The sequence below is a fragment of the Xylocopa sonorina genome, chromosome 7, assembly GCF_050948175.1.
Source record: "Xylocopa sonorina isolate GNS202 chromosome 7, iyXylSono1_principal, whole genome shotgun sequence".
NCBI classification, from domain to species: domain Eukaryota; kingdom Metazoa; phylum Arthropoda; class Insecta; order Hymenoptera; family Apidae; genus Xylocopa; species Xylocopa sonorina.
Window position 1 is genome coordinate 2320744 of NC_135199.1, and position 12038 is coordinate 2332781.

At 31.6% G+C, this 12038-nt stretch overlaps 2 protein-coding genes across 3 annotated transcripts in view; one reads left to right on the forward strand and one right to left on the reverse strand.

Moving 5' to 3' along the window:
- Positions 1-1520: 1520 nt before the first annotated feature.
- On the reverse strand, positions 1521-9750 carry LOC143425502 (uncharacterized). Of its 2 annotated transcripts, none has more exons than XM_076898366.1 (8): positions 9399-9750; positions 8172-8561; positions 7777-7865; positions 7484-7612; positions 4747-5274; positions 2467-2994; positions 2124-2354; positions 1521-2055 (listed from the first exon to the last, which is right to left on the reverse strand). In XM_076898366.1, exons 1-8 carry the CDS (start codon positions 9415-9417, stop codon positions 1900-1902), a joined length of 2070 nt encoding a protein of 689 aa, XP_076754481.1. In that variant the 5' UTR covers positions 9418-9750; the 3' UTR covers positions 1521-1899. The 2 variants fall into 2 exon arrangements, with proteins under 2 accessions (XP_076754481.1, XP_076754480.1); XM_076898365.1 differs by having other exon boundaries at positions 8172-8565; positions 9069-9749.
- A 258-nt stretch (positions 9751-10008) lies between these two features.
- The window catches only part of Cnn (phosphodiesterase 4D interacting protein centrosomin), a 35238-nt gene continuing 33208 nt past the window's right edge, over positions 10009-12038 (forward strand). Inside the window, exon 1 of the mRNA XM_076898477.1 lies at positions 10009-10073. Within this exon, the coding sequence (XP_076754592.1) occupies positions 10024-10073 (50 nt within the window). The 5' untranslated portion in view covers positions 10009-10023. The remainder of the gene's footprint in view (positions 10074-12038) is intronic.

Consider the following 12038-nt stretch of genomic DNA (forward strand, 5'->3'; position numbering starts at 1 on the left):
TATACACATATTCTTAATTTCAGAATGTCTGAACAATATTCACATGAAGATTTGTATGAACAATTAATAAATTTTAATGTCAATTTTAAAGAACTTTTGCCTGTTGAAATCTTATTATTTAATTTAATTTATTTTGAAATAGTCATCTAACAATTTACGGACAACGATACTACTTAAAGTCTTGCATTTTAAATATTGTATTTATTAATATTTGTTAAATTTAAGAATGATGTGATAAAATTGTATAGTTCGTGAAGTTTCTAATTTTAATTTGTTTTGAAATTATAATACATGACTGAATATATACGGATCATACTAAATTGAACGATGATAAATTAAAAACCATAATTGAAGTACACTTAATAAATCTACCAATTTGATTATTTATTATATATTATATCTTTGACTTGTATATTATTAATATAATCATTATAATGATTTAGGCTATTGTAAATAAATTATTACACTTTATGCAATGTACAACAATATGATTTATTCCTCTGCATCATATAATACTAAAGTATCTGATTTGAATTTTTTTTTTTTAATTAACTCCGAAACCTTGTGTATGTTAAATATTCATGAAATTTTGTAATAAACGATTAAACAATGAAGAAACATCTTTGATCTCGGAAATAATGTGCATATTGGTAAATTAATTTTTCGCACACCTTTATCTATCTAAATGAAGTACAATATTTTATTAGCAACTTTATCTTGTAATTACAATTTCTGTAATTGTTAAAATAATTTGATAAAATCAACCTACCACAGATAAAAGTGAAACAACCACTCGCTGCCGACAATGGATAAAAAAGTAGATAAATTATTCCACAAGAAAATTACCTTGCATACTTTATATAATTATGCATTCCTAATTATGGTGTCAAATTTATAAATTTAAACCCACCAAAACTGCTATTGTTCATATAATAAATTTTATCTAATTGCAATTAGTCTGAGTTTCGCAATTATCGCAGGTAAGAAGTTTTCCTCCAGTGTTTGCATAACCAATCTTCGGCAATGGATATGTAAACATGATGTAATTACTTCGTATTATTTAAATTATATCATTTTATGTTAAGTGTTTGATAGATATTTTGGATGCAAAAGGATTGTACGCTCAAAATTTGAGTATATTAAGAAATAAGAAGATATTTGATATTGAATTTGATAATAAAGTGTTTTATACAGAGAAATGGAATCGAATATAATTTTTGTATATTAAATATTGTAAAATGATCGTATGTGTTATGGTATCTATAAAACTTTACATTATACGCGCGCACGCATTCCCAGCTAATCTGTTTCGTAATGTCGCTCTACTGGCCTCTTCAGCTTTACTTTAATGCGCTTGCTCAACTGTTTATTATAAATGACATCTAAAAACTAAAAGAAATCATTACAGCGCTCATCGAAGAGTAAAACAGAGTTCTATATACTCGATAGGGCTACAAAAAATTTATTCATTTTAACTGTTTCATAAATGTAATTTACAGAATATTCGAAACCGTGTTCGACCATATTATTAATTTCTTAGTACAATTAAGCTAAAGTGGACAGTATATGCAACAAACGTCCTAGTTCTCCTACGTTTCGGCTTAGAAATTTGTCTAAATAACATTTAATGCTAAGGTTCCGCTTCCAAAGCTGGCTACGATCAATATTTGTAGCCTTCGCGAATAAAATTATACACCTGTGCATTATAAATGCTAGATATTTTACAAAATTTATGAAATTCCTACCTTACAAACGTTTCCCCTTCTATTTCTTGCTTATTCTTTCACACGTCAATGATCACTTTCGATTGAGCATTGATGCGAACCAATTCTTCGATTTAAACCACGATGTAGTGGTTACTTTTATGATATCTATAGGAAGGGAAATTTGTTTCGGCTATCAGCTAGGCGGTATAGCTTTGGCAGTCTGTCCAAAACCTAAATTAGGCCGTGTGCCAAACCACGACATCTTCCACTCTAACGTTTCTTGCAATAACCGTTCCTCTTCAGGCGAGAAGTGCAAAAGAGTTGCGACTGCTCTCGTTAAGTGAAGGGCCTTGAACAAACAAACAAACAGGTGTAATTAAAACATAAACTAATTGATAATTATCGAGTTAAGATTACCTCGTATTCCCTACTAGTTAGGAACTTTATGAGAACGTGTTTAAGGTATTTAAAGTTAACGTCGTCGTCTCTCGTGCTGTTTTGTCTGGCAGTGACTGTTTTCGACGAACTGGGTTTCAGAATCGCTGCGGAAGGTTCAACGTCGCTGTCCAACGACGAAGATGGGACTCTTAACTCTCGTTGAAGAGTTTTCTTCATATCTGTCAAACGTTGTTGCAAGACCTTGATTGTCTGAAAACAAATTCACCAATTGGTACATCTTGAAATACGCTGGATGTCTTCGTTTTCCTCGGTCAAATATTTTCAAAATTTGATCGTGAAAAAACTACATAGACATTAAAACCTTAGTCTTCTCGCTTAATTGTTCCTCCAAGTCTATTAAACTACTTTTAAGCAGTTTCTCGCTTCTTTCCATTTTCTTCCTATTCTGGTCCATCTCTTCGAATTCCAGCATCCTCTGCTTACTTTCTTCCAGCTTCATCTGTGTTTGTTCTATTTCTTTATACTTGCTTTGTAACTTGTACTCTAACGTCTCTATCCTAGTTTGTAATTCCGTATTTTCGGCTTCCTTCCGTCGATTCTCTTGCCTCACGATCTCTATATCCTGAGAAACTTGAGCGTTTCTTAGTAAAGCGGTGTCTTTTTCGTTTCTCTCTTTCTCCAGGCATATTTTCAACGTTGCTGACGCTGTTCTCTCCGATTCCAGGTCATCCCTTAAACGTGCTACTTCTAAGTGCAAAGAAGAGTTGTTCGACCGTTCTCCTTCCAATGACAGACGAACATGAGCTAACTCGGAGATAGCAGCTGTTAGCTTTTTTGTTGCTTCCACCAGGTCTTGTTTTAGCTGCGTGATTTCCTTCGACGATGTTTCCTAATAAGAGATAAAACAAGAGGATGTGATATCTGATATAACAAAAAGACAATCATAATTTGCCATTAACCAAATTTGCTGAAATATGCTCCGTTAGTCACTTATTTGGAATGTATAGTACAATTCTATTTTGTTAATAGATAATTGAAAAAAAATTCAAGCAGAATAAGTGATAATAAATAGTATTTCATGATGTTAGTCAGCTATGAGTAAAATTAACATGGAGCAATAATAACAAACACTTTTGAAACAGAAAAATGTTACACGTACATATGTTGTTGTTATCTCAACTAAGTAAGTCAGAAGTTATAGATAAATGTAAATTCTTACGTGATCGTAAACGTTTGCAAACCAATAAATATTTTCTGTGATTATGTTGAATTAATGAAAGGGACGAAACCGAGTGCAGATGAATTATTCTGTTCTGTTGATTTTGCATTAATTACGTTTAAAATGAGGCATCTAACGAATTTAAGTATAATACTATACTATAATTTCTGACTTCTTTCTCAACAATATTGTCAATTCTATTTAGTCATTCTATCTTCTATTCTATATAATCATACGATACGTTTTCCTTTAATTGTATCCGCCTGGATACGCATTCCTAATATTTACAGCAACGTAAACGTAAATCGGACTGTGTCGTTGGTGTAGTAAAATATAACATGATTTGTTAACCCTGTAAGATAAAAACAATCGTGTACACATTCGTGTGTATATAATAATATATAAGAAGCCGTTTGAGACAAAGGGGGCAGGGGGATATAAAACTGGGTTGAAAACAAGCACAAAAAATGAATGCATTGGACGGTGTAATTTATTTGTTCTTCTCTTTATTCCACAAATAAAATTATACAGAAATACGATCGTACATAAAAATGTTATTATGTCGATGCTATCTAACTTCCATATACAAACACACGCGGTAGGGAATAATTGTAGGATTCAAAAATGTTGACGATCATCTTTGTTTATTGATACGTAATGCAGACCTCGACAAAATATAATGTACACTGCAAGTTTTTTCATGCTTATGAAAGTAAATTAAAAAAAAAAACCTTATAAACAAAAGAGTGTGCTAGTAAATATGCGTAAAAATAAATGTTCTGTGCGTTAAGCGTCAAGCATCTTACAAATAACATGCAAGTATATATGGCGATATGTAGTTTTCATTTACAGTTTAATACACGATCCTTTCTACGCGTTCACGTATACGCGTTCCAATATCTTTACACTGACAGTTACAGCGTAACGTTATAAACACATCCAGCACTTTGTAAAATGATTAAAACATGATCGTTTAAGCTACCATAGACTAAGGGATAAATACAACTTTGCATGACCACAGTTAATTACTATACATAAGGAAAAGAAAAGAAAAGAAAGGAAAAAAAAGAAAAGAAAAGAAAAGAAAAGACTAGAATAGAAAAGAAAAAAAAGGAAAAGAAAAGAAAAACAACACACTTCTGACTGACTTCTTTTCTGACGAGTTTAAGCAAGAAAGGTTTATTCGTCCATTAATTATAATAAAAGTTACCTGTATCGTCAATACTGTATTTAATACGATTAATAAGATTAAACAAAGAAAAAAGAATAATTGAAAGACCGTTATTCGGTACCGTGGTCACTTGTAAATTGCCATTTAGCAAGTAGGGAATGTTCGTCTTTTTTTTGCATTTCAAGATCTAACAGGTCAACTTCTCCAAAACAAATCTAGTCCATGCACGACTACATATCGCGGTAACTCACAATTTGTCGTTTAAATTCGTCCACCTCATCATCGACGCTGGCCCGGAGCTCTTTCAGTTCCGTGGCCATCTCGTCGATGTCCTCTGCCATGCGCAAAAGCTTGGCGTCTTTCGTCGCCATAACAACATTGTTCACCTCTATTTCAGCTTCTAGCTGTCTGATCCTTTGCTTCAGTCTTTCGCTTTCCTCTTCTACTCGTCGTCTCTCTAAACCTTCCTCACCAGCTTGTCTGCTTAATCTTCCAACTTGTGTCTCCAGACTGGATATCTTTCCCGACCAACTGGTTTTAATATCAGACAAATGGAGATGCGCCTCCTCTAACTTCCTCTCTAATAATGCTCTTTCTCTCATAAGATCGGCTATTCTTTCATCCACCGTCACCTGGTCGTTACTCTCTAAAGCGACCCTTTGTTCTAACACAAAAACCTTGTCTTTCAGGTGGCGCGCTTCTTCTTCAGTTTGTGCAAGTTGACAGGACAGCTGAGCTCTCTCGCGTTGAGTAGAATGACGTAGTGTTTCCATTTCGTCCTGGAAACGTTTATATTATTACCAGCATTGCATTTTTCTAACTTTGTCGTTATTATATGTTGCTCTGTGAAGCTTCAACGCAAAACCTTACCAAAGCATTGCTAACACACAAAGATTAATAGAATATCGGAAATAATCCAAACCTCACGAAGCCAAGAATAAGCAAACGATGAATCGGATGATTAATGACAATGCTGAAAATGAATAAAATTGAAACAAAAATTTACAGAAGCAGAAATAAATAGTGTCGAATATAGAATATCCCTCCGTTCGAAAATCGACAAAACCTCATTTCTTCTTTTTTCTTTGCATTAACTTAATATCATAGAAATTAATTTTCTAAAAGATATCGTTCCGAAATAATTATTCCACGCTGTTACGAGAGTAACAACATTGGAGTGTGAGTATTGCAGTAGGAATAGCTTAGATATATCAAATGAAACTTTATTATAGTAGAATGAGGCAATATTTTGTTAAGTATTAAACCACTTCCACTATGTTAATACATGCATTTCTCCTATGTAGAAAATTTCGCACCAAGGAGAGAAGTACATAAAGAGCAACATTGATGTAAGTAAAATCTATAGAAGTTATTTAATGTTGCAGAATAGCAGCAAAGCTTTGAAGACGTACCTCTAGCATCAGCGGTAGCAGCAGCGAATTAGCGGAAAATACCGCCTACTCTGATCTCCAATGCTCTCGTTTATCAAAGTTTTCCAATCTTCATGCGTGTGTTGTTTTTCACAAAACTTTTCAGTACCACTTATATTTTTCGCTAATGTTCCATAACCAGCAAAAGAATACTATTACTCTTCCACAATTTGTACTTAAGAAAATGCTGACATTTTCAAATTACACTTCAACTAAGTCAAATACATCTTACCAGATGTTGAAAATACATCTTCAGAGTACAAAGTAAGAGTTATGGAACATATGCTCATCTGTTTTATTTTTAACGTACGTATATCCGAAATGTTTAAATAATTAAAACTCTTGACTACAAAAGTCGTTAAGGAATGTTCACCATAGATTGGTATTATGTGTTGATACAAAAAAATGTGCAGAAAAAACATGGCCAATCGTGACAAAACAAAAAGCTATATGTAAAATTAAGAGTAAAAAAAAAGAAGAAAAAATAGTGAATGGCTTGAAAACAAAATCAATTTTTAAAAAGAAGCGTGCTTATACCTAATAAATATGATCATTAACTTTGTAAAAAATCATAAGCTACATAATAATCGGTATAATTATATAAAAGTAATCATTTAGAAAACATTGTAATGAATATTAAAAGAACTGATTTTTTTCATGCACTTTTATTCCGTTTCGTTAAAAATATATTTCACGTTATAAATAAATTTATAACACAATATAAGAAAAGCTAATAAGTTTCTAATAATGAATGTCCAATATTTGTTTTAAAGCAATGTAAAGTTACGTATAGATGTACATAAAAAATTAATTTATCTGATGCAAAAGGTAATTCACCTTTATTAGAAACAACACTGTTATAACAAGAACAAATTTAAATCATTGTTTTAAAATTCTGTGTATTAATACGTGTTGTAAATCATTTTTTCATTTTTTCATGCTCCAACTATGGCATTCATGAATTTCTACATACTAAAATTTCTTAATAGTATAAATATTAATAAACTGATGAAGTTATTATTTACGAATAGCTAGTAATTATAGCAGATATGATACTAATAACATTAAACAGCACTTTCCTTTCATTTTGTGGTATATATTAATTATAACAGAAATAATATAATACATATTATATTTAGAAAATAAGTTACTTTTCCTTAATGTGTAAACTGCAAAACTCTGCAAAATTCTAATACGTTTTGTAAGTACATAAAAAGTAAATGTATGAAATATTATAGGACATGTTCATATAAAACAGCCATTTAGCTATATATGTAATTCAGTTTTCAATGTAGACATACCATCTGTAAGTGCTACATTTTAGTCTAACGTGAAAATATGTTTAAACAGTTTTGAAAATAAAATGTGTATATAAATATATTTAAACTAAAATCAAAATATGCTCCATGTTTACTTACTCAAATGATATCAATCAAGCAACTTATATTAACACAATTATGTTGAGTAATTATGTTAACATAATCCTGAAGTTCATAGCATATTTCATGTGATAATCAAACTTGATGAACAAAGCGTAATTATTAGATAATTTACTCACCTGTATATTGTTTAATTCATCTTCATATCTCCTTAGGCGGGAGACCTCGCTCTTTAAATTTTCGATTTCAGCAGTCGCTGCTTTCAAATGATGCGTTTTTTCTTCTACTTCTTGTTCCTTTGCTAATAGCTTAATTTAAAACAAATTAAGTAAATGTATCATATTGGAAATGTAAAAAGATAATAATCTCTCATTTTAATCCTTTTGCTATTACAGACATATAAGCAGTAAATCTTGTAACAATATTTTTTTGTAGCAAAGCGAGTTAAAAAAGAAATGTATAGAAAACGTACTAGATGTTTTATTTTTGCCATTTCTTGAGTTTGAAAACCTTCCAGTTGCTCTGCATCCTCTTGAAAACTATATAATTTTTTTTTGTAGTCTGAAACATAATAACTTTCATGAAAATTGGAAATTTAGAAGTCAATTCTGAATGTTTAATTTGAAAAATTCCATGTACATTTGATATATTGTAGATCTTATTTAATAACAAAGAGTTATATAATAGTAATGTCCTAATTGTATGATCAAAGCATACAGCATTGCTTATTTAAGTAGAAATGCTTATTAAAGTAGAAGAGCTTATTAAAGTAGAAATATTAAAGTACAAAAAGTATTTCAAGCAAGACGCATGATTGTATTCTATGTTTTTTATATTTTTGCCATATTATCATTGGAAATTATGTACCTTCTGCATCTTTAAGGGCTAATTCCAATGAAACTTTTGCGCTTTCAACATTCCTTAATTCGTCTTCTATTTTATTCTTTTCTTTTTCTTGCTTTTCAACTATTTTCTTCCATTCCTTTTCCTTTTCAAACAGTCTTACTTTCCATTCTTCATCCTTCTTATCCATTCGTTTTAGCAACTCTGCCTCCTTTTTTGCCAATCTCCTTCTCCATTCGTCTTCCCTATTCTCAAGTTTTTTAATATCCTTAGAAGAAAGTTGCATACCGTCATTTAATTTAAGATCAAAGCTACTATCTTTTCTTAGCGAAATAGGTGGAGAAGGAGAGGCTGCATTTTCTTCACGTGAACCATCCAACGATATTTGGGATCCACTAATGCTGCTTGTCGACCCTGCCTGAGAAAAAGAATAGTACCATGTTTAATATATTAAATTATATAACTAGAAATTAAAATAATTAACATTTGTCGTTTCAAGTATTTGAAATGATGCAAAAAATATAACAACAATGCAAACGAGTGTGAAATGGCTCAACTGAAAAAAGTTAAATGTACTATATTTGCAAATGTTTCAGTACATCTTTTAATTATACAAAACCGGATAACGCGCATATATAATATTAATGAATCATCTCTGGCAAACATACGTAGAAATAACGAACGACATATAACTCAAAATATTTTCAGCAAGTCCCTTACAATTAATGATTTTCTCTCTCTCTCTCTCTCTCTCTCTCTCTCTCTCCCCCTCCCTCCCTCCCTCCCTCCCTCCTAATCATTTCTCTAAGATAACTTTGAAAACAATAACCGGGTCTATAAATAAATACATCATATATTTATAGAAGGTGATATCGTATTCACACTGATAATAGTTACACACATAGAAACCGATATGTTTACCTGAGACATATGCCTTGAGTTAATACCACGCACGTTGCCGGCATTTCTAACGACGGTCGACACGTCACTCCCTATTTCCTCTCGTATTTTATTTTTCAGCGTTGCAAACATGGTGCAATAACCTCCAACGAGACGAGCAGAAAATGACAACTACCACCTGTCAATGTCAATATTGTGCGAATGTGCCCGTCGAAAACGCGGCGCAATGTTACAGAGAGAAAAGTAAAAATGTAACGTGCGAAAGATTCATTCTTCACGGACGCACCGGGATCGGTCTAATTTAATCATGTTTAAATGATTAGTACACGCGTAACTAGACAGAAATTTAACACGTATCTAACTCCGGCATTAAGGGCAGACGACTGCCATACTGTCCAGTCACTTAAGTAATCGCTAGTTTTCAAGCTCAATATATATGTATAGATAATGCTCTCCGTTTTAGAAAATACTATGTGTGTGTGCAGCGCGAAATGCAAATGATCGAATTGTAGTATTCCACGAAAGAATGATAATATTTATGGTTTATGGTTTATTAGAATATCGTTATGTGATACTTAAAAGTCGCTCGACACGTGGATATTTCGACTAGATACGAACGAAAACTATACACTAAATAGACCCAACACTTTTTATCTTCTTGCACGCAGAGATAATTACATAACGTCGTCAAAGTTTTACTAAAAGGCATTTTGTCGTGACTCATTCGCATTACACCCATCGACCAATAAGTTTATTAGTACACTAGGAATATTTTACTCTTATAATAAAGACGAATTTTCAATGTTGGTGGAACTGACCAGTAGTTAACAAGCAATGCATTGTATAGCGCATGCAGCGGTAGCATTCGGAGTTACTTTACTTTCAAATTTGACGACGGTTAGGAATGTGTATGGCTTCTGATTTTTCGTATGTTTTTTGGTAATGTGTGTTGTGAAGTGTGTTTTTTTCATCAAACATGGGAGATTTCATGGACGAGACGGCTGCTACAACAAATTACTTCGATGTGTAAGCAAATTTGTTTCATTTTATACATTGTGCGTAATGCTATTTTTGTTGCCCCAAGCAGGGGGTGCTTTTAGTATACACGTGTCATTGTCCTTTTAATATTAATCTTTACAAATGTGAAGGAAACTGTACTTACAGAACATTACATTTTATATTTCCAGTATAAAAAATACTGAAAATATATGTATATCTGTGCGTGTAAATACTTCAATAACTCAGTAAATGTACAAATTGAATAAAACTAATAATTATAATAGCTTTTTGACAAAGAAATTGGAAGAAACTGATGTTAGTTTTCTTTTATAATTTAGTTTTGAATCTCTTTATATTATGTATAGTAATATTTTTATAAAACCATTAGTATTTATGACGTACAATATGCTGTAAATAGTAGGAAGTAATTTTACCGACAGCCTTCGCGAAGCATGTAATTAATAAATTCTTTCTAAGTCATGGTTACTTATTTCTTCACAGTTGGTTTCCAAAGTGTTTCTTTTTCTTTTAGAGAATGTATATTTGCTGTTAATGAAAAGATATATTTAATAAATTGGATGCATAATTGCATAAAATCTCTTAAGATGACATTTTTAGGTTAAGAATCAGTGCTTGACAAGCTTGATATTAAAATAACGTAGTACGGATATTTTGTTGATTAATGTATTTATAATACTTTTAATATAGCCGTAATTTTATATGATCTTATTTTTTAATCATATTATAATTTAATCATTTACTGTCATTATTTTCGACGCTTATTACTGTATTATCTTGATCTTTATCAATTAAAGCTGAGAATTACAGTTAAAACTCTGATTCCAATTACAAAATATATCTTATTAAAATTCTCCTATACAACAGCAAATAAGTAAATTGAAAATTTGAATGAAACAATTTCTAAATATTATAATATTTTGAAATTGATCTTAATTAAATTCTAGGATTTCATGTTGTGAATGTATTCAAAGTTATTAAAATTTTATGATCAATAAATGAATAATTTTTAATACAATGTAAGTTATTATAAAGTCATACTTTTATATCAGTTCTACTATTGTATGTATAAGGTACATGGTACATACGTAAAATCGAAATAAAAATATTAAAACTATCCATTGCATTAATTCGTTTAATTTTTAGTGACACGCGTAATAAACATCGAATTCATCCTCGGATTGTTTAAACAAAGACTATCTTACCGGGCAGGGTTAGAGGTCACTCTTTACTTTAGTGGTGCTCAAATCTGTATATACGTGTGCTTCTATAATTGCATTGTCTTTTCTACAGTCATGCACGAAATGCATACTTCTTTAAGAATAAGTTGTACGAAGGGAATTGCGTTTCCTCGAATTATTCGTCAATCGTAGAGGATGGGGCTTTATCAGGGAAAATAAAGTTCTAAAACAGTAAACAGAGATAAAGTGAGCAGCACTTGGTGTTTAATATACAGAGTCACTTTACGCATTAGAAATTCGTGACATTTCTTCAATTCAAAGAATACACTTATTAATAAGTTTGTTGTCGGGTACGATACGATATAATCAACTATATAAGAACTAAAGAAAAGCAACTATTATTATAGTTCGCATGTTATCATCAAACGTTCCCAGTATGAAAACTGAATCGATATTCGTACTGGGAAAATAATTCGAATATTCGTGTGCATATTGGAGACACAACATTTGGAGAAACTTTCATCGAGTTGCAAACAGTTGTAACGCATACATAGAAATCAGTTTATATATACATTAATAATGCAGAGACTGAAGTATCAGATTTACGTCTTCCTTTCAATCGCTTCAGAATTTCTGTACATTCACTGCTATCTGTAACTCAGTTACATTATATAGTCTGGTATTTTTTGTAGCAAAATCTTCAATTGAGAGACACTGCGTTTGACCGGTGCACTCCGCGTCCCGCCTCTTTACAACCCTGCTCCTCTATCTGTTTTTGTCGCTCGACCCTCCC

Excerpts from the sequence above, each read along its gene's own strand:
- LOC143425502 (XM_076898365.1), bottom strand. The coding sequence starts at position 9,179 with ATGTTTGCAACGCTGAAAAATAAAATACGAGAGGAAATAGGGAGTGAC. Across the intron at positions 8,566-9,068 it reads ACTCAAGGCATATGTCTCAG|GCAGGGTCGACAAGCAGCAT; the intron begins GTAAACATATCG and ends TCTTTTTCTCAG. Across the intron at positions 2,355-2,466 it reads AATTAAGCGAGAAGACTAAG|ACAATCAAGGTCTTGCAACA; the intron begins GTTTTAATGTCT and ends ATTTGTTTTCAG.